Genomic DNA, 25,111 nt, shown 5'->3' on the forward strand with positions numbered 1-25,111 from the left:
TGGTAATTTCCATGGGATTGTCCAGGAAACCATGCATAATGACACAACGATGTGAGGGGCTACTCTTCAGATACAGTGGTGCAGTTTCTGCTTACAGATTTGCAACTGTAGCTTTGAAGTGTGTGTCCATGGCATACTAGCCTAGGCAGCAACGGGGAGATCTGTGTTCAGTGGGCTACCCCACTAGCATTCACAATACATGTGATCTCTTTAATAAGATGAGGGGATGGTGACAGAATAAAGGCTAAGGGGAGGAAATTCAGACACGTCTAGGTGTGTTGTACTTGCAGACAGTGCTAATTTCTACTAGTTTTAAATGTATCACAAGAATTGTGGGAATTTCTCAAACAGATTTTTTCAGAAACCCAAACTGGCACAACTAGCATGAATAGAATGTACTTAACTTCCCTGACATTTTTCTTGAAACTACTAATTGAGACCTAAGGTCACATGAACACTCCTTTCAGCGATACATCTCTTGCTCAGGGATAGCTGTGCAGTGCTCTAGATCTGACTAGGTTATGTGGCAAAGACCAAGGAACTTCAGCACTTCCAGGACCTGAGATGCTGCCAGTTCTGCAATGAACTCCTCATAAGTCAACTCCGGTGTCTACATGCAGCCTCACTGGCTTATCCTGCATGTATGAACTGGAAGGATTAGGGCTGCTTTGAAAATACAATATACATTTAGGTAAAAGGAAAATCTGGGCAACATTGGGATACCCCGGCCTGACATTATCTATTTTCATTCGAGAACAGCTCATCCTTGCTTAGCGTGACTTACCTCAATGGTTTGTGCTTAAAGATGTAGGTGAGAGGAGCGGAGGAAATTCAGCACAAATCAAGGTGGCTAAAGAGCAAGGAAGAAAATCCAGTCTTGGTGGTGCTATTAAAAAGAGGTCAGCCAATGGATTTAAAAGGAAGCCTCAATGTATTTGCAACTCACTGTATTTGTGATGACTTTAAGATGGTAATTTTGGGTTTTTTGTTTTTTTTTAATGTTTTGTTTTTAATTTCTCTTTACAGAGATTATACTATGTTGAAAAAGGTGTTTCAGGATTTGCAGTCAATTGGATAAAACAAGATATTCTTTGGGCCAACCACCAGAAAGCAACTATTGAAGCAACCGACATGAACGGAAACAATTCCCGAGTCCTTTTAAAGGATGTAGGTCATCCCACAAGTATTGCTGTTGACCCCGGGAAAAGGTAATTCTGCCTGGGTTTATAATTTCTTTGAATCCGTCTCAAAATGAACCAAATGTGCTGATGGCTACTTGTAAGGTAATGAAACAGCCTGTGTAGGGTATGTTGATCAAATGTCAAATGATTGTTACAACTTCCACAAGAACACAATACAGATAAATAGGATGGTAGGTGGCAGCAGCTTACTGGAGTCCAACAGAGTCTGGATGCATAGTTCATCATTAAAGGGAGGAGGGAGGGCTCTGATTGCAAGGGAGGAGGGATGAGATGGCCTTAGCTCAGGGCGAAGAGGAATGAGGAGGTTATTGAATGTCAGGGAAAGAGCCAATGAGGTCTCAGTTGAAGGAGGTGGAGGACTTAAGGGAATGAGCTTGTTCTTCATTTGGTAAAGCAGGAATGATGTCAGAAAGTGCTGAGAATCCCTGATCTATAACACAGTTTGTATTAAGCCGACAGTGCTTTTTTAAAAAGTAGGTGACTTTTAAAGAAGAGCTAATGCCAGTGATTTTCGTTGTTCCCCTCTTTCTATTGTGTTTGCCTCCAGTCTGGTCAGTTTTGAATACTGGTTGTAAAGCTACTGACTGCTGTTATTGTTCTGTAAATGTTAGTGTTTGAGTCTTGATAAGGGAACTTCTTTAGGCTCAAAACAATTTACATAGAGACCCATTCATAGATGCATCAGCTCAGGGAGATATGGCTGTTCTTAAGAGAGATTTGAATATGTATCATCACAGTGAATACTCTACGCTGACTCCTCTTGACTGTGTAAAGCTCTTTCATTTGTAGTTTTTAAAAGAAAAACAGAGAGAGACATTGAAGTTCTTCATACTGATATGGCAATAAAGTGTTTTTGGCACTTTTTATTTATAATGAAGCCACTCGTCACCACTGTCAAGGCTTTTTAATATTAAAGCTCATATGTCGTTTTCTTTTGCACTTACACATTAGCCTTTTTTTTCATGCTAACCAAAAATATCTGTATTTTTCAGGGTTGCCATTTGGGTATGATTTAAAAGGCTGAATGCCAGACTGTTTGTTTTCTGTATTGAATGTCACATTTACTGATTTGTAAGTTCTCACAAGTCCTTGTACCCTTTCAGCCTAAAGCCACATAGAAACATGTTATGAATGGAATAATGGAAATATATTTGCTAAACTGTTATGAACTCTGTGGACAGACTAAGGTGTATACATACAACTGTGCGTGAGCTACTAGGGATTTATTTTAAAGCATTACTCACATGCTGCTATGTCAGGCTAGCTAGCTATTAATAAACTATTGAGAAAGTAGATTTCTAGGAGAACCTAATGTATCATTTTTATGCTTTATCACATTGTGCTTGTCTGAAAGTACCAATGGTGCCTTTTAAAATATTAATATAGCAAACCAAGCAGTCAGTGAATTAATTTCCACAGGGAAAAACATATGCAATGTCAGAAGCTAAGGAGAAGTATATCTTCCTGGAAATGTGTACAACTCTTAAGTAATGAAGACCAGCATGACAGCTAACTTAATAATGGCATTTTTCTCAAAAGATGCTTGGTTGGTTTTGCTGCAGAATAACAACAAAGCAACCTTTTTCTGTACTGCTCCATAAGTACAAATAAGAATAACGATAATATGTGGGCTTTGTAGTCTGAATTGAATATGTCTACCCATTTCAGTGCTATCAAGCCAACGCAACGCAATAATATAATTTCTGCGTGCAATTGTAAAACAAACAGTATAAAACAAACCTTAGTCCTGTCAAATAAAACAACTATCTATATATTGTTGGAGGAACTGTGGCCAAGCTAGTCATGTGCAAATATAGGCCCCGATCTTGCAAACCTCAAGAAAAACGAGTAATTTTGCACATGTGAATAGTCTCATTGGGCATGTGTATGTGTTTGCAGGATAGTAGCCACATTTTGCCTGTGCCCTAATATTTAGATTAAAAGAAATCAGTAAAATAGTAGAAAGGGTATTTTTTCAGTTAAGTGTTTGCAAGAGAGATCCTGGGTTTAGAATTGCTGAGAACTGAAGAGCTGTATTTATGCACAGAAGTTGTACAACATGCATGGCAACAGTGCAGGTTTCCCCCACCCCACTCATGACTTCCAGGAACCCCTGTAGCTGTGAGTGACTCCCTGACAATACTGTTCTCTTTGTTGGAAGCGTCAACCAGGGTGTTGCTAGATCAAAACTGCACGATATTTGGTCATGACTAAATTAGATCTTCCTTGACCCAAATGGGAGAAGTTTCCAGTATCTTTTTACCTAATTCCTTCAGCCATCCAGTCCCCTTGAAAACATTTTTAAATGAGGAAAAAAATGATAAAGACCTAGTGCTACAGTGGTTGCCATACATACATAGTTGTATGTATACACTTATTTAAAGATACAGCATGAAAATAACTTTGGTTACTATCTTAAAGGTATCCTGCAAAGGGGGAAAATAAGACTTTTGCCCTATTTACTTTTTTATGCATAAAGAAGGCCAAATATTTTTTCCCTTTATTGTGTATGGTTTTATTTTCCTGCTGGTCATTTACATTAGGCACTCAGATCTAGTCTATTCTGGAAGTCTCTAAAGTGACTGAAGAGCTTATTTATGGTATTACCTTTTTATGGTAAAAATTATGGTATTAGGGGAGTCAAGAGGCAGTAAGCGAAGAACTGAGTGGGGAGGCAGTTTTTAGTCAGACTGTATAAAACAATAACTAATGAATATTTTGGAGAAATGACGGTCACCCCCTTTTAAAGTGAGAGAGCTCAGAACATGTATGCTGTCAGACCCTCAACAGGTCCTCCAGCAAAACTAAGGGAGACTTGACTTGACATTCCTGATACATCTAAAGTGGTGTTTTTTTTTTTTTTTTTTTTTTTTTTTGAAAGACAAGCAGGAAAGATATTTTTAAAAAGTTTCTGATAATCAACAAATGTATTAGCACCATTTGACTAAATGAGTGACAGCCTTAAAGCTTGAAAGCCTCAAAGGTTTGTAAGAGATATAAAGGTTAATGGCAACAGTATGTCAAGAGCAAGGCTCAAATCCATTTAGATAGAATCATAGAATTGTAGGACTGGAAGGGACCTCGAGAGGTCATCTAGTTCAGTTCTCTGCACTATTATGGCAGGACTAAGTATTATCTCTAGACCATCCCTGAAGAGAGAGATCTTTTATGGACTTTCATGTGATACTGCACAAGTATCGAAGAGGGTATTTTGTAAACATTCAGTTTCAGATTGCCAGTTTCTGCATATTTGTTTTTTCTTTCATGCAACAAATATTGCGGTATTGCTGCATTTCTGAATTAGGTGTTTCTGTTTGGGTAGTAGTGTTGTAAAAATGAAAAATACTGAAAAAAGGGAGGGATAAAGAGATAATGTGCATCAGCAGTTGAACTATTGTGCAAATAGTTCTTTCATAATATGACTCTTTTTTGTCTTTAGGTTTATATTTTGGTCTTCAGACAGTGCTGTTTCCACCATTCACAGAGCAATCCTTGATGGAACTGACATGAGAAGTATTTTGAGGACCACCGAAAAAATAACGACCATCTCATTGGATTTTATTGACACAAGACTCTTTTGGATCCAGTATGATAGCGAGGAAGATGTTTCACGTATTGGATCATGTGACTATAATGGTGGCGCTATTCGTTTGCCCAAACATTCTCCACGGTAAGATTGTCTCTGTTGGGTAGAAGGAAACTAAATATTTTCTAGAGCTTATAAGAGATAAAGCCATCCTCTTCCCCTTCTTCTTTGAGTCTGGAAACAATAACGATTGTAAAGTACAGACAAAATGGTACAATACTCTCAGAATAGCCAATATATAACCAGAAGATGATAGGAAAATAGAATAAACATAAACTATTTTCATTGATATCTGAGAAATACTGCATCTTGGCGCTTTTCATCTTCAAAGCTTTTAACAAATGATAACTTATTAATCCTGAGGGCTCCCCAGTTAAGTAGGTACGTATTATTAGCTCTTTCCTGTAGATGGAGAAAAGGAGGCAAAGAAGTTAAGTGATTTGCCCCAACTCAGAGTGGGTTTTCTCAGAAGAGAACTCAGGAGTGTGGACTCCCAATCTGTGCTCAAGCCACTGGCTATGTCTTTTCTTCCTCTTCCGATCGTCACGTATAACCTGGCTGTCTTCTTCAGCTGCTGGATCTGGAGGTTTTCCTGACCCTGGCAGCACTAGATCTACACATTGTCCAATTCTCTGCTGATTTTATTGCTGTGGTCAGTTCCACAGAAACAGAAATAATGACGAGTGTCTCTGTCACCTACTGTCGTCACAAGCCCTGTCTATGCTAGAGAATTTTGGCATTACAAGCACTTGTGACACTGAACACACTCAAGTGCTTGCAGTGCTGCACGTTGCTTTTGCTTTTGTTTGGAGCAAGGTTCATGTTTGTTGTATTCTGCACCAGATCACTCTGCACTAATGCACTGGCTACAACATGGACAGAAAGCACAGGCATTTCAAATCCACACCTGTAGTTGCCAGGAAGTCTAAATCTCCTGTATTAATCCTGGGATCTTCCTGTGGCATGGTTACCTTGGAGCTAGATTATTAAAGGTATTTAGGTGCCTAAAAATACAGATATGCACCCAGTGGAATTTTCAAAAGAACCTAGGCGCCCAATCCAATTTGAAATCAATGGGACTTGGGACTTAGGCACGCAGGCATTTGAAAATCCCACTAGGTGCCTATCAGCATTTTTAGGCACCTAAATACCTTTAAATACCTGGCCCCTAGTACTTCTTCAATGGTACAGGGTTACTGTATGGACACATTGCAGTAGTGCACTTGAAAAAAGGATGGATGCCCTGTGTCACTGCAACTGATCTCAGTAGACTCACACCAGTGGAAATTGCAATAATACTATTCTCTATAGTAGACAAGATTTTATCATATCCTGGTATAGATGATATACTCCCCAGACAAACTGCTTTAGAAAAATCAGCTGCCCATGTCTGGTACATAATACGTATCTGTTAAGGCTGTGAGTCTGGAAATTGGGAGGTTTATGCAAATAGTGCTGCCTAATTGTATATTTCAGTATGCATTATCTAATTTGCATACAATTACCAAACAATCTATGTTTTTTTGCACACTGTCAAATCTCTATCAGTTGCTCCCATTAAATTTACCCACACCCAATCAACCGAGTCTCTCTAGTTCCGCACTTCCTCCTTTGAGTGTTCCCTGGGGCAATGTTATTTTCCCTTGAGCTCTGGAAGGGGCAGAGTCTCCTTCTTCTTCCCCATGTGTATATGCTGGGAAATGGAAACCAGCATCCTACTCTTCCTAGCCAGCTATGGAGAGTTTCCAGCCTCTCGCTCCTGAGTCGCTCAGGAACTCAGGCGAGGGTGCCAGAAATCTGTTGCCTCTCAGAGAAATGGAGATGCTTAACAGGCCTGGCTCCTTCCACAAAGGTACATGGCGCAGCGTGTTGTCCGTTTCAAACTGTGGGTTCCATGGAATTAGCCAGAATACCAGGACTTCCTCTATGAAACAGGGCAGTCCTGATCAGCTAGTCACTCAACATGCAGGATTTGTTAGTAATTGTTTGGCTGGCCCCACTGTATCTGCAGGATTTTGTGTGCTATTCCATCTGGAGGTGTTAGTGGCATATTAACTGTCATAAGCCACTCAATCGAGTGTTCACATATTTTAGTTTCTGACTAAAAGTATATCAGGATATTTGACACAAATATGGTTGATTTAGATGTTCCATGTTTTCAGGAGACATTGACAAGCAAATGATTGAATTGGGGATGAAAACAAATAAGTGACCTTTGATATTTTCTCTCCACTCCAGACACCATTTATTTGGTATGTCTCTATTTACTGAGCATGTGTACTATTCAGAGCTGAAAACAGGCATGATCCGAAGAGCCAATAAATATACAGGAAAGGTTATAGTCACAATCAGTCTGAAACCATCATTTTTGCCACCTGCTGAGATAAAAATTGTGCATCCATTTAAACAGCCTGGTACAAGAACAGACGCTCGAGATTTTGGTAAGTCACCACACAATAATGTTCTTATGTATATAAGAATATTTGTCACACACTCCATTTGATTTTTCAGGATAGAGTTTTCTTCAGTAAGAGTTCTGGCCCCATTGAAGTCAATGACAAAATTCCCATGGACTGCAGTGGGACCAGGATTTCACTAATGATTCTAACTGGAGTTTCAGTTAGGAAGCACATGGAGAACAAACTATTTCTATTAATCTACTAATGAGGAACATCCACATGAATTAATTTCTTTGTTTGTGTGCATGTGTTTGTGTATGTATTTATAGTGTGCACATCCTGAGTTTATCAAATATACAGCTTTGCAATGCCCTTTCTAGGCTAACTTCCTCAGTTCCTGAGGTCCCTTGTGGACCTTTCATTCTAAGGCATAATTGAAAACTTTGCTATCAGTCCTAAGTTGTTCTGAGAAATGCATGCAATATCCAGTAGTGCTATGTATTTATGTCTCACTCCCACAGTGAAGTGACTGGATTAAGGGTCACCCTGTTTATCCTTGGACTGATATGGAATTTCAATAGAAACTTTTAAATGAGAGGTGTGAGTCTGATTCATGGTCATCTCACTATGGATGATCTCAAGTATGATCTCACCATGAGTATTTTACTGTGGGATCAGAAGATGAATGTAGGTAATGTATAACAGAGGTGTTGTCACACTTTTGGGGATCCCCTAAATACCACAGTGGTGGGTGCACTACAAATGCCCAGAGAGGAAAAAACAAAAACAAAAACCAGGGCCTGACTCTTCACTGACTTACATCTTGTGTAGTCATTCATTCTTATGTGAAATGGGTATGAATGGTTACTATTAAGATGCAGTGGCATTTTGCACTTACCTTGTACAAGTGTAAGCAACGACACAAAGTGCAAGACAATGGAGAATCAGGCACCTGAGATGTGCTGTGGTAGTTCCAAAACTCTGTGGAAGGTGAAGAACCATGGGATTCTGAGCAACTCAGGGGGGAGGACGGCTAGGGGGAATATAGAACATTTCTTAACAAAAATTATAATGTAAAAAACCCTCTTGAAACATCATTTTGGAAAGAACCTTGACACTTGTTAACTTCATATCTCTTGTCCTCCTTTTAACCCTTCACTCCACCTGACACCCAATTTGGACACACTCTCCCTTTTCCTTGTACTGAGGGGTGGTAGAAACCAAGGTCTCCAATCGGAATCTCCTGTGGAAATGTGTAATTTTCACTTCAAACATTTGTTCTGCTGCAGCAGAAATGCTAGCAATTAAAATAGAATGACAAGTGCTTGCATGAAAACAAAACACACATCCATGATCTTAAGGAGCCTAGCTCTTTATTCAGGGATTTTCAGGGCTCTGTACAACACTGTAACTAAACTTGTTACTTTGAACTCACCAGACTAAATAAAGAATTCTGTTATGACCAGGTTAGGTTTGTGGTTCAGATGGTGAAGTGTCAGCATATTGCACAGTCTGATGTAACTATTTGACCCAGGTTTGGCAGGCACTGCATAATTTCTCCTAAATCCTTAGCTGGTATTGACCAATAGGGTTTGTCTGCATGTGCTGTGGAGAGGGATAGGGGGAGAAGAAACTGGAAGCAAGAATGCTAGTTCATAACTGCTGATACATGAATGCCAGTGGCTGTCAGCTGGGTTAGAAGCATTCCCTGGAGGCAAAAGTACATAATGTAAAGCTTATTCTTCCTGAGCACTTAGCTTTTATTCTTCTCATAGGAGCTTAAATGTGTTTCCCTCCCCTCAGTGTATATACCACTTTTCAGTATTCACTTTTCAACTGAAAAAGGGTTTTCCCCCTGCTTCTGTTAGTGGATAAATTGTCAATGTTTTTAAATGCTCTGTGCTGTCTTCAGCTTTATTGCAAGGATAACTTGGGTAGAAGCATGAAAGTAAGTGGTGCTTGTTAATGTGTTTTTTTTTTTCATTCCCAAATGGCTTCTCATAAAACATGGGGAGAAAAAGAAACTTACCTTGACTGACCCAGATGAAGCTTTTGGACTTTACATGTCCATTGCTTAGTTTGTCCAGCACATGAACCAGGATTGAGAAGAAGGCTAATTAGCCTGGAGCACAAATGAGATTTATAGGGGATCTGACAACAGGCAACCTGGAGATGAGGACATGTAGGCTCTAATTGGATGTCCTGTAGAGGCTAAGTCAATGTTTGCTGCAACACAGCATAAACGTAAATGATCAAACAACCCTTATTAAAAACAGTAACACAGATGGCAAATAAGTTCTTTTGCACCAGAGGAGAACTTAACAGGAAATGTTTAACTGCTACAACTCCTGCCCAAGATCAAATTGGGTTATATGCTACAGGCTTTTTTCACTAGATTAATGCCTGGCTTGGGAGAGATCAGACAAGGATGTGTCCTCCATTATCCCCTTTTTCTCTCACAGGACAGTCTTGAGTTTGTCATGACTGTTTCATGACTAACAGGACACTAATTTGGCTTTGGGTTTGATGCAATATACTCACAGAATGTCGTGATGTAAATATCACAAGCTTGAATGCCACAATTTTGTTCTGTTGGGCAAAATCTGAAAGGTGGAAGTTTTCTTCTAACGTGATAAAGAGTCTGATAAATAACTCCAGATTCAGCTGCTGATAAATGTATAAATCCCCTGGAATACTTGCACTTCTACTTACGGTTTATAGACTGTCAGTATGGTCCTAACATCTCAAAGACTGATTTTAGCATTTCTGCTTTAATTATCTCCCCCTCCCCCTCAAATACTGTTCTGTTTAAGGGATACTAGTGTCAGGCAAAACTTAGCTCCAATTTTAGGTTTTATGGCCAAAATTTTCAAGCAAGGGTATCTAAATTTAAGTTCCTAAATCCACACACAGACTCCTGAATAAAAATATCTGATTTTCAGAGGTTCTGAGTAGCTGTAACTCCTATTGACTCTTAAAGAGGACATGGTTAAAAATATGGCCTATATGATTCTTTTTTTAAAAAAAATGAGACTAGTAGAAATATTTCTATGATATTTAAAAAAAAATCCAGTGGAAGCAGTTTATAATGTTGCTAATCTCTTTGAGAAAAGCAGCTGAAATTTTGACACTTTCAGCCGAACCTGAACCAAGATCTTCATTCATATTTGATTAAATAGTAATTGTTGATGTGCCTTTCTATTAGTTGGCCAGTGCTTCCCATATTACGGCTGGGTAGAATAAAGCATGTGAAACACAATTGTTAGGCAGTGTTCCATGTGGTTGAATTTAGAGGGTGAATTGGAAATAGTACAAGAGAGCTTGTTCATGTGCTCTTTCTCGCCTGTGTGGTCACATGCAGGTTGTTTGCTGCAGAGGGAAGCGAGTTGTTTGCTGCCTGTGCGTAGATGATTGAATATTCACATTCAGCAGCAGCAACAGTACAGTTATTCTTTGCCCGATAAGGGGGCAGGGAATTCCAGAAGAAGATTAGGGAGATTAAACCAAAAATAATAGTTTGGGAGACAAAAGTAAGCTTGTGAGCACTTGGTCCTAGCTACAGAAGCATCAGCTACTGAAGAGAGCTGGGCACACACAGCTCAAAGAGTTGGTATACCACATACCTGGGTTTTGTTTGGAGGAAGTTTAGGGTGGTGTTTTGGTGCTGTTTTCCATTTATTTTGAAAGAATCTTTCAGCATCAGCTGTAGGGTCCAATAAATTCTACAAGTTCTTTGAACATTGTATAATAAGCAAGAACGTGTAATGCTTTAATTCTAATGATTGTAGCCTGATTTTATGGTTATTAATTTATTGAATAGGGTAATAGGTTTGCCAGTTAATCTGATTAAAGGATCATGAGGTTCGTATCCTTAATTAGGCTTCAGGTAAGTTTTATAAGGACCCCGGGTACAACACAGGAAAAATTCTAGTGATAACCAATATTTGTATAATTTTATAAATTTATTAAGATAACATAAAATAATAAACAAATGACTGATATAGAGAAAATAAAATGAATAATCAAATCGATAATGGATTAATACAATCTTAAATTTAAAGACTTATTTGATATATATATCTATGATATGCTTTAAACTAGTATACTCACACCCTTCCTGGACTTGGTTGAAAGAGATGTCTAATTTCTCAAGTTGGAGTTGAGTGGAATAATCACTGCTTCAAAGCTAAGAGCTATAAGCTAAGACTAACATTACAACATGACAACTTTAAGAATATAAAATAAAAGAATGAATCTTAACACTAAATAAAACTTCAAGCAGGGGTAGCTGACAGTCGACTGCCCGGATGAGCTGGATTTGATCTTTTTTATACCCCCAAGAATATGAATCCTTCTTCCCGGCCCATACTTGGCCTTTCCACCTCCAAACTTTTGGGGTACATATAAGCTATTGGCTACCAGGTTCGTACGTATTATTGACGTATCCACATCCCTTTCCAAGTGGTCTTCTATCTCACCTTTGTTATTTCTAGCTTATTGTGGGTTTGTGGTGTTCTTTTAAGTTGTTTCTTGGGCGTAACCGGGGACAGCCCCTTCCCCTTTTAATGTCTCTTGACTTGTCTAGGGTAAAGGTTATGACCATATATGTCTTCTCCTGTTATACATTGATACTTATCTAAGCCAAAAGTTGAATATATATATATCTATATCTATATACTAACGGTAGCTGTCATCCAGGATGTGGCCTGGAAGGCACTTTGCATTACAGCTAAATAAAATATCTAATTTTATTATTTAATCACACAATCATATCAAAATATATATGAAAAATATCTCTAATAATAATGCAAGCAAGCAGGCTAGTTCTATAGGCTATATGATCAAGAAACTAGGGTCCAATTTAATGACAGGTTTTTTTTACCAGTCTCAGGTAATGATTTTTGTCTAAATAAAATGTGTCAGTTAATCTATCCAGCCAGTTTTTATGAGCATATGAGAGTTAAGCACCCTTTACTGATGTTTAAAATCAGAATCACCAATTGGCACTGTGTAATGTGAAGAAAATGACCTCTCTTTACGATGATGCAGTGGCATTTACCATCTTGGTATTTTTTCTTCTCATTCTTTCTCTCTATTGTTCTATTAGAATGTTGCCATTATTAGAGGTCATGATTATGGAGGGAGAGGTGATCTCACAAGTAAGCAATGGGGCCAGTCCCTTAATAAAATGAGTATCAGGAGAGAGACTTTGAACTTTACTTTATATTCTTTGTGGAGTCAGTACAGGAAGCAAAGCTCTTGGGTGATGTGTTCATAACAAATAACAACCTGTGTTGCTACACAAAGAGGCTGCTGCATTTTGTCCCAGCTGGAGGTTTTGCTAGGCATATGGCTTCATTGCTAGATATGAGTTGCAATAATCAAGCTTGGAGTTCACAAATGCATGGGTAATGGTGGTTAGGACCAGGGTGCTATCTTCTGGCCAGTTGCATATGGAAGTAGGTGGGGTTTTAGCCATGGCTGTTTGGGCAACCAGTAGTATTAAAGTCCAAAAAGAACCAAGGAAATGGACTGAATTAATTATTTGTGGGCAGCTTCTTTAAGCCAGATCTGTAACATTTGGATCTTTTGTTGTAAGTAACCATATTTTCTTGGCATAGCACTTCTGTGTCTTCTGGGACAGAACTCTAGTGATCAATCATTTTGTAATTGCACCTTTTCTCCACTTGCTACCCCCATATTCCAAGATACCTGATGTATCCTATTCTGTAGTGCCTACCACTGACTGTTTCCTTTGGAAAGGTTTCACTCAGTTAGCCACAGGATTCATTCTTGGCTTTGTTTTCTTATCTCTAGACAGTCTCTGAAAATAGTGGTGTACAGGACACAAAAGGATAAACATTTGGAAATCTCCTTCCTTTCTGCCCTTCTGAGTGTCCTCTGTTTATTAAACTAATTAATTCCTTTATGTTAGTGATGGGGAGCTGATTTCCCTACTCTTTCTTTTTTGGTTTGAACCAATATGACACACCAATATTTAGGAAATAAGAGCAGAATCTCTAAGCAGATTCACTCCGTGTCCTAGGAAGACGTCTCCGGCTTACGCTATGGTTCTTATCCTATTGCAGATGATGTTTTCTCTGACGATACTCTAGAAGCATCTAAGGGCCTAATCCTCACCCTGCAGTATGTGAGTAACTCCTATGGATTTGACTGGAAGTTACCTATATTGTGCAGAAGGAGAATTGGGCCCCACAAATTCGTATTCACCATGTAAAGCTTCCTCTTATTCTTACCTGGCTTTTGTTTGGTTTTCTTTGTAGACTCCAGGGATTAGTTATATGACACCTGATGTAGTTCTTAGATATGATAGCTACATAAGTATATACTAAATGTCTCACTGCTGTATGTATAAAAAATAGAATTTTCAGAACAGCTTTTAGAAATCCCTGCCACTTTTTATTTCCCTTCAGTGAATATGCTTGTTGTCTGCCTCACTGAGGACTGCAGTTTTGAGAAGAAAGCAGAATACTTCCAAATAAAGAAGCTGATTCTCATCTAGTAACATACCATCTAGTACAGTGTTTCTCAATTGGTGTTCCGCGGAGCCCTGAGCAGCTGTTCTCCACACCGCTGAGAGCAGCTGTTCTCCGCGCCGCCGAAAAAGGGAAGATGTCTTGGATTTTCCGGCGGAGGGTATCCAGTGTAAGTGTAATTTAAGTGAGAAATGCTGACCTTTGTTTATTTCGACATTAGAAGACTGCTAAGAGTTTGGGGGGTTCCGCAATTATTTATGGAGTTCAAAAGGGTTCCGTGGCCAAATTTAATTGAGAAACACTGATCTAGTATTACATAGTGTCAGTTTAATTTAAATCCCATCTTTAACTTTAAAAATTAAGGGAATTAGTTGAAGAAGTGGACTGGACTGAAGAACTCATGGATCTAAAGGTGGGGTAGGCTTGGAATTACTTCAAATCAAAGTTGCAGCAACTATCTGAAACCTGCATCCCAAGGAAGGGGAAAAAATTCATAGGCAAGAGTTGTAGACCAAGCTGGATGAGTAAACATCTCAGACAGATGATTGAGAGAAAGCAGAAAGCCTACAAGGAGTGGAAGATGGGAGGGATCAGCAAAGAAAGCTACCTCTATCTCAGAACATGTAGCGATAAAGTGAGAAAAGCCAAAAGCCAAGTAGAGTTGGACCTTGCAAAGGGAATTAAAACTGATAGTAAAAGGTTCTATAGCCATATAAATAGAAAGAAAACAAAGAAAGAAGAAGTTGGACCACTAAGCATTGAGGATGGGGTGGAGGTTAAGGATAATCTAGGCATGGCCGAATATCTAAACAAATACTTTGCCTCCATTTTTAATGAGGCTAATGATGAGCTTGGGGATAGTGGTAGGGTGGCTAATGGGAATGAGGCTAAAAAGGCAGAAATTACCATATCTGAGGTAGAAGCCAAACGCAAACAGCTCAATGGGACTAAATCGGGGGGAGAGGAGGCCGGATAATCTCCATCCAAGAATATTAAAGGACTAGCACATGAAATTGCAAGCCCATTAGCAAGGATTTTTAATAAATCTGTAAACTTAGTTCCTATTTTTAAGAAAGGGAAAAAAAGTGATCTGAGTAACAACAGGTCTGTTAGTTTGACCTCAGTAGTATTCAAGGTCTTGGAAAAAAATTTTGAAAGAGAAAGTAGTTATGGTCATCTAAGTTAACGGTAATTGGGATAAAATACAACATGGCTTTACAAAAGGTAGATCATGCTAAACCAACCTGATCTCCTTTTTTGAGAAGATAACTGATTTTTTAGACAAAGGGAATTCAGTGGATCTAATTTACCTATATTTCAGTAAGGCATTTGATACGGTTCCACATGGGGAATTATTAGTTAAATTGGAAAAAATGGGGATTAATATGAAAATTGAAAGGTGGATGAGGACCTGGGTAAAGGGAAGACTACAACGGGTCATACTGAAAGGTGAACAGGCTGGAGGGAGGTTACTAGTGGAGTTCCTCAGGGATCGGTCTTGGGACCAATCTTATTTAACCTTTTTATTACTGACTTGGCACAAAAAGTGGGAATATGCTAATAAAATTTGTGGATGACACAAAGTTGGGAGGTATTGCTAATACAGAGAAGGATTGGGATATCATACATGAAGATCTGGATGACCTTGTAAACTGGAGTAATAGAAATAGGATGAAATTTAATAGTGGAAAGTGCAAGGTCATGCACCTAGCGACTAATAACAAGAATTTTTGCTATAAACATCAGTTGAAAGTGACAGCGGAGCAGAAGGACCTGGGCTTATTGGTTGATCACAGGATGACTATGAGCCGCCAATGTGATGTGGCAGTGAAAAAAGCTAATGTAGTTCTAGGATGCATCAGACTGGGTATTTCCAGTAGAGATAGGGAAGTTTTAGTACCATTATGCAAGGCGCTGGTGAGACCTCATCTGGAATACTGTATGCAGTTCTGGTTTCCCATGTTTAAGAAAGATGAATTCAAACTGGAACAGGTGCAGAGAAGGGCTACTAGGGCTACTATGGAAAACCTGCCTTATGAGAGGAGACTCAAAGAGCTTGTCTTGTTTATCCTAATCAAAAGAAGGTTGAGGGAGATAGGATTGCTCTCTCTAAATACATCAGAGGGATAAATACTAGGGAAGGAGAAGAATTATTTAAGTTCAGCGCCAATGTGGACACAAGAACTAATGGATATAAACTGGCCATTAGGAAGTTTAGACTTGAAATTAGATGAAGATTTCTAACCATCAGAGGAGTGAAGTTCTGGAATAGCCTTCGAAGGGGAGCAGTGGAGGCAACTAACCTAGCTGGCTTCAAAACTGAGCTTGATAAATGTATGGAGGGCATGGTATGTATGATGGGACAGCCTAGATTGGCAATTGACTGATCTTTGACTACTGGTGGTAGATATGCCAATGGCCTATGATGGGACGTTTGATGAGGTGGGTTCCGAGTTACTACAGAGAATTCTTTCATGGGTGTCTGGCTGGTGAGTCCTGCCCATATGCTCAGGGTTTAACTGATCACCATATTTGGGGTCGGGAAGGAATTTTCCCTCAGGGCAGATTGGCAAAGGCTTTGGGGTTTTTTCGCCTTCCTCTGTTGCATGGGGCACGGCTCACTTGCTGGAGGATTCTCCGTACCTTAAAGTCTTTAAACCATGATTTGAGGACTTTAATAACTCAGTCATAAGTTAGAGGTTTACTACAGGAGTGGGTGGGTGAGGTTCTGTGGCCTGCATTGTGCAGGAGGACAGATTAGATGATCATATTGGTCCCTTCTGACTTAGAGTCTATGAGTCTTTTATGGAAATTGTGTCCCAAAATGCTTTACTAAGTTAGCTATGGTAATAGAGTTAAAATAAAATAATTGCAGAGGGGGAGAGAGAGAGAGATCTTTGTCTAATCAATAGGATTCAGAGGGAACCAATAACAACAGTATTTGGTAGCAAACAGAAGATTATTCAAAATGGAATCAAAATAGACTCTGCTCTTGTCATCTTAAAGTTCAACTGCTAGCTTAACTTGGATACTTTTTTCTTTTGTGTTCTTTAGTAGTTGTTGTTGTGGATAAGCTGCTCTCATAAGGTCTTCATCAGTTCCTCTTTCTTTGGCTCTAACGTGCCAGAGGCAGGCATTCCTTCTTGATGTTGTGCTAAGTCCTTTAGGAAAGCTGCCTCAGCACTATTATCATAGGATACCTTTCTGACCTCTGGAGGATCAGAACTCCTCTACAGGCCACATCCGCATTTACTGACCTTCTACATTCACCTTCTTTACTGGTGGCTGATTGCCCATTGCCATTCCTGTTGACGTGGGGTTGCTGACCTGGTTGCTTGCACTGGCCAAATCTTTTGTGAAATTAGGTTCTTGCACAGGTGTGTACTTCCCATCTGAAGAAAATGTCAAAACCTTATTTTACAGATACTAGTTCCTTTAAGCACGCTCCCATGTCTTGTCCCCCTATGCATGTGTCCATTGTATATATATATAGCTAGAGTGGCGGGTCACCTGTGATGTTGTCTGCTCTTAACTCCCATTTAATGGCAAGAACAATACCCCTGAACCTGCTAGAAAAAAAATTGTGACAGTCTCATCATAAGCAGTGCATAGTAGATAAAGGTAAATATGTCCCCATCATCCAAAGTGACAATGAACAATGACAAGGAAGACAATTAGTCACAGATGTCCCATAAAGTCCAGGCAGCAGAACAAAGTAGATGATTAATTATTAGTTTTATATAAATAACAGAGAGCAATAAAATGAAAATTAGCATATGAAACAGGATGTAATATTGTACGCACAGTTGGCAAGGTGATAAGCCCTTTGTAAAGGGACGACTCCTCTGCACATGTGCAGATAGATAGAGACAGAAAAGTGGATCACAGAGACAGGCACCCCATTTCTGGCAAGGGATTATCCTGCATTTGGCCCAGATGAGTCTCACCACTCTGATTTTGCAAATCAACAAAAATCATCTTGTGACTCTGACTGTTGACCATGGGCCTCCAACCAAACCAGTTCTGCCCCTTCTTCTGGTGTCTCCGGGATGTATCTGTGCCGGCAGGTGGCCAGAAATGATCCTACACAGTCATGGCTTCTAGCCTGCCCGCACTCTCCTGTTGAAGCACCTGGAGCTTCATTTTTAGATAGCAACTTGCTAAGTTGATTTTACCAGTGGAAAATGATGGAGAGGGTATTTCCCCAGTTTGTGCAGACTGCTGATGAGAAGCAAGAGTTAGAGCCCAGAGCATCTTTGCTCTTACCTGGCAGGATTAAAATTGTCTTCCACCAGAAGAAGCAATACTTGAAAGAGAAGAGATTTCCTTAGAATTGGCAGATGAATACAATAAAAACTGACTAGACTTGGAACCTACATACTGGAGATTCCCCCCTCTCTCCTCCTAGGGCTTTCTGCCCCAGCTGTGATGGATGGAGGCACTCTAGCTGGATCACCTGAATAAAGGAAGAGGGGACTGGCAGTAGGACCTACTCTGTGAACTCTGGAACCCAATCCCTCCTTTGGTCCAAAATAACCTTGGTTTGTTGAATGTCAGTGAGTGCTGCCAAATTTATCTCTTTAGTGGGGTTTTGGGGGCTGTTTGGAGGAGAGGAGGTTAGCTGGAGGAAAAATATAGTTGGGAGTTGAGTTTTGTGCTGGGTGGTGAGATGATGGATTTATTTTGGTTAAGTGTATTTTTGACTTGTGACAGAGGCACCTAGACTATTAGATATTAACACAAATCTCAGGACACAAACAAACAGTCAACTTAATCAGTGACTTTAAATATCACAAAGCAATAGCTGGGTAAACACGGGTTTCATGATTAGTGTGGCTCCCTGGTCTGTCTGGAAATATTTCAGGGGCCTTTAAAAGAGTATTAATGTGTTAGTGCTATTTCTAATGTGATCCTGCTCTGTAGGCTTTATGGTCAGTTCATGAAAGAAGTTTCATATTACTTACTAAAATGATTATTAAATACTGAACATGCACATAGCATCTTAATCTTGGATGGCTTTACAGTCCTTTCCCCCTAAAATTTTATAGTCTAAATTGGACAAACATAGAACTTGAAGGTAACGGACAAAGGAAGGTTGTCGGGAAAGGAGTGATAAAAGATAACACAAATAAAAATGTTAATTTGTACAGCAGTAGTTCTGCTGTTTTATAGGACAGACCGAGGTAAGATAAGCTTTAGATTGTAAACTCTTTGGGGCAGGGACCATCTTTTTGTTCGGTGTTTGTACAGTGCCTAGTCCATTGGGGTTCTGATCCCTCAGTCCATATAATAATAATAATGAGTAGACAACACAAGGGTGGAAATCATTGGTGGAAAGCATGGTGAATGGGTTTTGAGGCAGGATTTGGAGGGGGAAATCAAAGATGCTTGTGTCCTTCTTTCTCACCTAATACCATGGGTCCAATTGTGCAGTGGCTCCATGTATGAAATTTGTCTTTGAAGTCAATGTGATTTCCACATGGGGAGTGACTATGAAATCAGGTTCTGTATGGAAAGGTAAATTTTCTATATTATAAATCAATCTCCATCCTAGAAAATATTTGCTTTTCCAGAACTCAGATCCTGCCTTTCAAACAAAGAAAACTGCACGAGAAGCATCTGCAGAGATGACTCCAAGACCCCTCGGTGCAAGTGTTCTAATGGATTTGTTTTAAGTAGAACTAGGCAATATTGTGAAGGTAATATATGGACTCAAATCGTGGGATGGATGAGCCAACTGGATATGCTTCCTCCCACACTTCTACCTTTTCTCAAATGTTGAATTACATGTCTTGCGGCAGTTCTAAAAATGCCAGTTAACTTTTTTTCCTTATTATATTTCATTTTCATGTGTCCAGTTTCTGAGTGAGTCTATAAGCAGAAGTACCAAAATACTGCCAGAAAGTCTGTTCTTGTGAAATGCTGCAGTCTCAGTTTGGATTAGTCAGATGACCTTCAGATAAGCATGCATAATTTTGGGTGCTCATAAGAATTGAAATGAATCAAACTCCAAGGGTAAAATGTTCAAAACACGCCTAAGTGATTTAGTCACATTTTCAAAAGTGACTCAAGCTCCTAAACCACTTACCTTTGAAAATTTTACCTCACCTGTTTTAATCCAAATTAAATAGTCTTGTATTTTTCTTTGAACTTTTTTCTTTAAGTTGTAAAACTTGTCTTAGGGTAAAGTTTATAAAAGCACACTAATCACGCAGGAGTCATATTTACAAAAATATTTAGGCACTTAAAGATGCAGTTGGTGCCTAGTGGGATTTTCAAAAGTGTCTAAGCAGGTCAGGTGTCTAACTCACATTGAAATAAAATGGAATCACTTTATAAAGTGGAACTTGGGATCCTAAATCACATAGGTGTTTTTGCAAATTCTGCCCTAAGTCACACAAGACCAGATTGTTAAAGTATCTAGGTGCCTATCTGCATCTTTAGGTGCCTAAATACCTTTAAATATCTGGCATTGCAGCACTTTTTAAATTTATAAATCGGAACTTTAACTAGAAGCTTTTTCAAACTTGTTTGACTAAACTCTATGAGCTTATTTTTCATAGTTTATTAAGACCAGCATATTTTACAAAATGAAATATCCAATCTTCATTAGAACAATTAAATAATAATTTATTTTTGAACTTTGTGTTAGTTTGCTTTATTAATCCATGTCCTTACATGTATTGAATATAATGACCCTACTCTGACATACAATTGTTTCTCTTGTCAGATGTCAATGAATGTGCTTTTTGGAACCATGGCTGTACTCTGGGATGTGTAAACATCCCTGGCTCCTATTACTGTACATGCCCAAGCGGTTTTATTCTGCTGCCTGATAGGAAAACATGTCATGGTAAGTAGCTGTAATACATAAATATATGAGGACTGATCCTGGAGTCCTCACTTACACAAAAACCTAGTGTTTCCAGTTTGCTACATTTCTGTCTTTCAGCCCTTTGATATGTAAATTAGATCAGCTTAGACTCAGTGAGCCAAATTCAGAGGTCATGTTTGAGGAAGTATAACTTACATGTGAATAATCAAGTGAGAGTCTCATGGAGCCTACACGAATTAACTGAGCATCCAAATTCTAGGATGTTTACCTGAATCAGTTCCAAGCTATGAACCTCAACTTTTGGGGTTCTCCCATCACTGGCGGTATATGTACTTTTGCAATGCTGACAGTAGATTTTTGCAACATTGTGATGATAAATATCACAATGCAATATATGAGACACAGAACATAGGAGTTAGTGAATTTTTTTATCTTGCTTGATCTTTAAGAACAGCTTGAGAGAATATCAATTTTGAGGTGATGATGATAATTAAGGTAATCATATAACAATATAAAATTTACCAAAATGCACACAGAGATCTCACTTGTGTGGGTAAGTAGGAGCCCTGTGGACCTCGGGCTCCTGACTTATTTGGAGAACTTTTCCTGAAGATTTTTTCAAATGATAGCAACTCTGAGCTAGCTACCATAGCATTATCTCTCATGCTTAGAATGGGAATGATGAGACTGCCAAGTTATTTTGCCTCACTGCATTCATGTTTGTCTTTCTGAAACATTCTTTGAAAATATGGATACTGTATTTTTATGATTATGCAAAGTTATAAGACAAGCAGGGAAGTGAAAATGAGTGCTGAAAATGTTTCATTTTGGTAGTGTGATGGCTACCATCTTGGCTGACACATTGGAGACTGAACTGGGGCCTCCAGAGCTAAAGGAATATGCTGAAACAATTTGAGCTACAGAGCCAGGGCTCTGTGTTTGAGGGTGTAATAGATTCACATATCCCTAGTGAGTCAGTACAGAGAGGGGACCTCTAACACACGCACTAGTGTGTTACAGTAGCACAAATGTATGTGACCTGATATACTGTCATTTCAACCAGGCATATATTGTGCACCTGGCATTTTGGGAAAATTACAAAAATTTCCAGCCGTCAGATTACATTATATCATCCTCTCACTTCTCATGGTCATATACTCCTTATATGGAAATAATTGTATATCTAAGAAATCTTTTTACTGAGTGATTTGTTTTATTTTGTGAGGCATTTTATTCCATTTACCAAGGTATTCTGTAAGTGATATAACCCCTATATAAGAAAACAAGTAAAATGTCTCTAGAACATAGCATATGTATGTAGGAGAGATGTCAAACAACTCTAAGCTTATATAAACATATGTTTTCCGATTATCTGACTTCAAACAGCTTGTAGATAGTGCAATGAACCATAATATATACCATAATACAGATTCTTGTGGTTGATTAATAATGGAAATACTGTATCCTGAAAGCACGAAAATTGAAATCACACCTCCATCTCATTCTGCAGCAGTAGAACGATTGTCATTTTTTGACATATGTCATTGTGAAACTAAGGCAGTCATTTCTATAGATTCACATCTTACAACTCCTAGTATTTATGTTATATGAAATACATATAATATGTACTCTTGGAGTAAGCCTCCAATATGCTCCGATATATCAAAAGGGAAAGTAGGATATTTTTTTCTTCTTGGAATATCTTCTTAAATTGATGTTCTGGTTAAAACCTTTATAGTTTGAAGCTTAGGAATGCTGCTATTTTTTGTTTTTCTGTGTAGTATTTTCCTTGTGTGTTAGACCTTGCACATCTTCTCACTGTGATGTGAAATGATCTCTTTATGACACATTTTCTAGATTTGTTTCTCATCAGGGCCATAAATTTGACAAGCTCATATATTCCCAGTCAGCTGGCCTAATGGCATATAATTTCTTGAACGTTTTAAAATTTCCCTTTTTGCTACTCCAATTCCTTAGAGACATTTTAGTAACTGATCTGGATCAATGAAGTAATTTCAACAGTATTTTATTCATGTTTCATTGGTCTAATTTTTAGTCATGATTTCATTCATTTAGAGTTGCCCGGCCAGGATGGTGTTTAGCCATACAAAAATTTCTTTGAATTTTTTATTCATTGCCATGGTTCTGTTCTGTTTTATGTAAGTTCTTACACCACACTTGTCACCGTAGTGTCTGAGGCCCAGATCCTCAGTGGTATATAGTTTCCTAACTTCGTTGAAATCACTGAGGGTCTGAGCCTAAGTGTCTCCTATGTGCCATTTCTGTGAGGCAGAAATGAGGCACTCCTAAGTGCCATTTCTGTGAGGCAGATCTAGCTGCTGAGTGTAAGATTTGGGCTTATGAATACCTAAATCCTTACTGTATGTGGAAACCAGAAAGTAATTTTGTGCACCTAGTCCTCTTGATCAGGAAACGAAGGTGAATAAAAACACAGTGCATAGAGATGGGATAAAATGTCAGGCCTCAGCATTATTAGTCAGGCCTCAGCATTGTTAGTCAGGGCTGGATTTAGGGGCAGGTGACCCAGATGACCGCATGAGGTGCCGGGTTTGGCGGGTGCTGGGCTCTTTTTGTTGTTAGCGACAAAATAGAATATTTGAAATAAAATGCTTCAGGTATTTATCAACTTATATGATAGGAGTAAATCCGGCATTCAAATTGTGCATCAAAGCCATGACATGGGCTACAAATGCAATAAAAAATAAGCTATTCAAAAGTTTAACAAATAATGCCGAAGACACTCCTCACCCGGTGCGCTGTTTGCTCTAGGGCTGGCCCTGCTATTAGTAGCACTTTAACCTCTATCAGGCAATGAGGACACAGTTTTACATCATAACCAGCAGGAGGGAGCTCTTGGGGTCACCTACATCTCTGTCTTCCCTGGCTGCACTTGGCTTATCAGGAGAAATGTCTGCAGGTGGAGGAGTGAGTGTCCCTCTTGCAGGACTGAGCCAGCCAGGACTCAGGGGAGCATTCCCCTTGCTGGTCCCATTGAACTCTCAACCCCAGCTGATGTGGGGTGGGGGATGCGGGGTATGACAGGTGCACAATGCTTTGAATATCTTGTAAAGAACTTTTGCATAAGTTTCCTCACAAGGGCCTGTAATGGGGCAGCCTACCCCTTTAAGGGCCTGGAGGCCTTGGGCCAGCCAGGTAGCCCTGTTCAATTAGCCTCACCTGTGCCATAATTAGCTGCCTCCCAACCTGAAGGGGAGGGAAAAATGGGGTCAGCTGTTAGCCTGATGAACACCGGGACTTCATAAAGAGGGCTGAGAAAAGGTAGTCCGGGTGGGGTGGCAGAATCTTTTGTTTGTCTGGACTTGGGTTATCACAGAAGGGGTTAAATGTGTTTAGTGACTTGGCTGGAGGGCCTAACTAATGCTGATCTGTGTGGGGAAAGCTGAGGGGACCTACCTCAGAGGAGGAAACTGAGGCAGGGACTGCTTGCATCACCATGTTTGACCAAGAGGGGGCATGATGGGGAAGTCATGCATGTGGTACAGCCTAATGTGTTCCTTTGTTGAGGCCCTAAAATGATCTAACCCTCCACTCAGATTTATACTGATACAATGTTCCTTAGGTTGTTCTTGGAAAGCTGTTTGGAAACATGGGCTTGGAAAGTCTTTGTGGCTACCAGTGCAACAGGGCTCTTTAACTGCGTTTCCTTGTGTGCTTGATTAGGATAAGCATGCATGTGTATTATGTCCCCTCAATGCTACCTGTGCTGTGTTAATTTTCAGACAGTGGTTGGAAAGTGCCTTTTCTTTTACGTGCTACACTTACCCATGAGGGAAAGAAGATGTGTTTTAAAAAAAGTGTCTGTGGGCTGAAGTTGTCCTCTGTTGCCCAGGTGTATTTTAAAGGTGTTTCATTTCACCACTTTACATGCCACTGTTATTTTTCACAGGTTTGCTGTTTGGGTGTGTTCTGTAGCTCATGAAATCTCACAGAATCGTACAGTTGGCTGCTAGCCTGGCACTTATTCCCAAGCTGTCCTGGACTTAGTTGTGGCATTTAGGCACAGGCAATGAGGCACTGCACTGTCCCAGGAGTAGCATGCTCTAAAAGGCATAATCCCATTTTGGTGCACGGTGGGACGGGGAGGTGTCGTTATGGTACTCCAGGGTGGTACAGTCTGCTTTCCTTGGTGCACCTGGCCTGCACCAGGCACTATTATGGAGCAGGTGGTGCTTCTGTGCACCTCCAAGTGTGCACCTAGGGGCATACAGAGGGAGGAGAAGTTCCTATGCTCTCCTGAGCTCAGGGACTGCAGTTGTGACCGGCCCTTGCATGGAATGCAGAAGCTTAGGAAGGAGGCCCTATCTTTGAGTGATTTATTCATGTCACTATCTTACATGCAGCTCCTTGGGACTGGGAACATTTTCAATGCTGCTCATCACTCTGTTAATCAGTCAATCCATAGATCATCTTAGTTATTTTTCAAGGCACTTATCACCTTAGTATTTAAGTGCTGACCAGTGATATAAGGGTGAGAAGAAGATAATCCGCTTCTGAGATAGGCGAGGGACCAAACATGAATTAATTTAACTCCTAGATTACTGTTCTATAAT

The 25,111-nt window shown here is 39.5% G+C and overlaps 1 protein-coding gene across 1 annotated transcript in view; it reads left to right on the forward strand.

Annotated features, from left to right (window-relative positions):
• EGF (epidermal growth factor) overlaps nucleotides 1-25,111 on the forward strand; it is a 90,949-nt gene that overhangs the window by 18,025 nt on the left and 47,813 nt on the right. The window contains exons 4-8 of the mRNA XM_067568205.1: nucleotides 1,027-1,208; nucleotides 4,642-4,872; nucleotides 7,027-7,229; nucleotides 19,258-19,383; nucleotides 20,415-20,537. Coding sequence (XP_067424306.1) covers nucleotides 1,027-1,208; nucleotides 4,642-4,872; nucleotides 7,027-7,229; nucleotides 19,258-19,383; nucleotides 20,415-20,537 — 865 coding nt within the window. The remainder of the gene's footprint in view (nucleotides 1-1,026; nucleotides 1,209-4,641; nucleotides 4,873-7,026; nucleotides 7,230-19,257; nucleotides 19,384-20,414; nucleotides 20,538-25,111) is intronic.

This window comes from Emydura macquarii, unplaced genomic scaffold (genome assembly GCF_026122565.2).
Source record: "Emydura macquarii macquarii isolate MOO-44397 ecotype Brisbane River unplaced genomic scaffold, CSIRO-AGI_Emac_v2 contig_2863, whole genome shotgun sequence".
In the NCBI taxonomy this organism is placed as follows: Eukaryota; Metazoa; Chordata; order Testudines; family Chelidae; genus Emydura; species Emydura macquarii.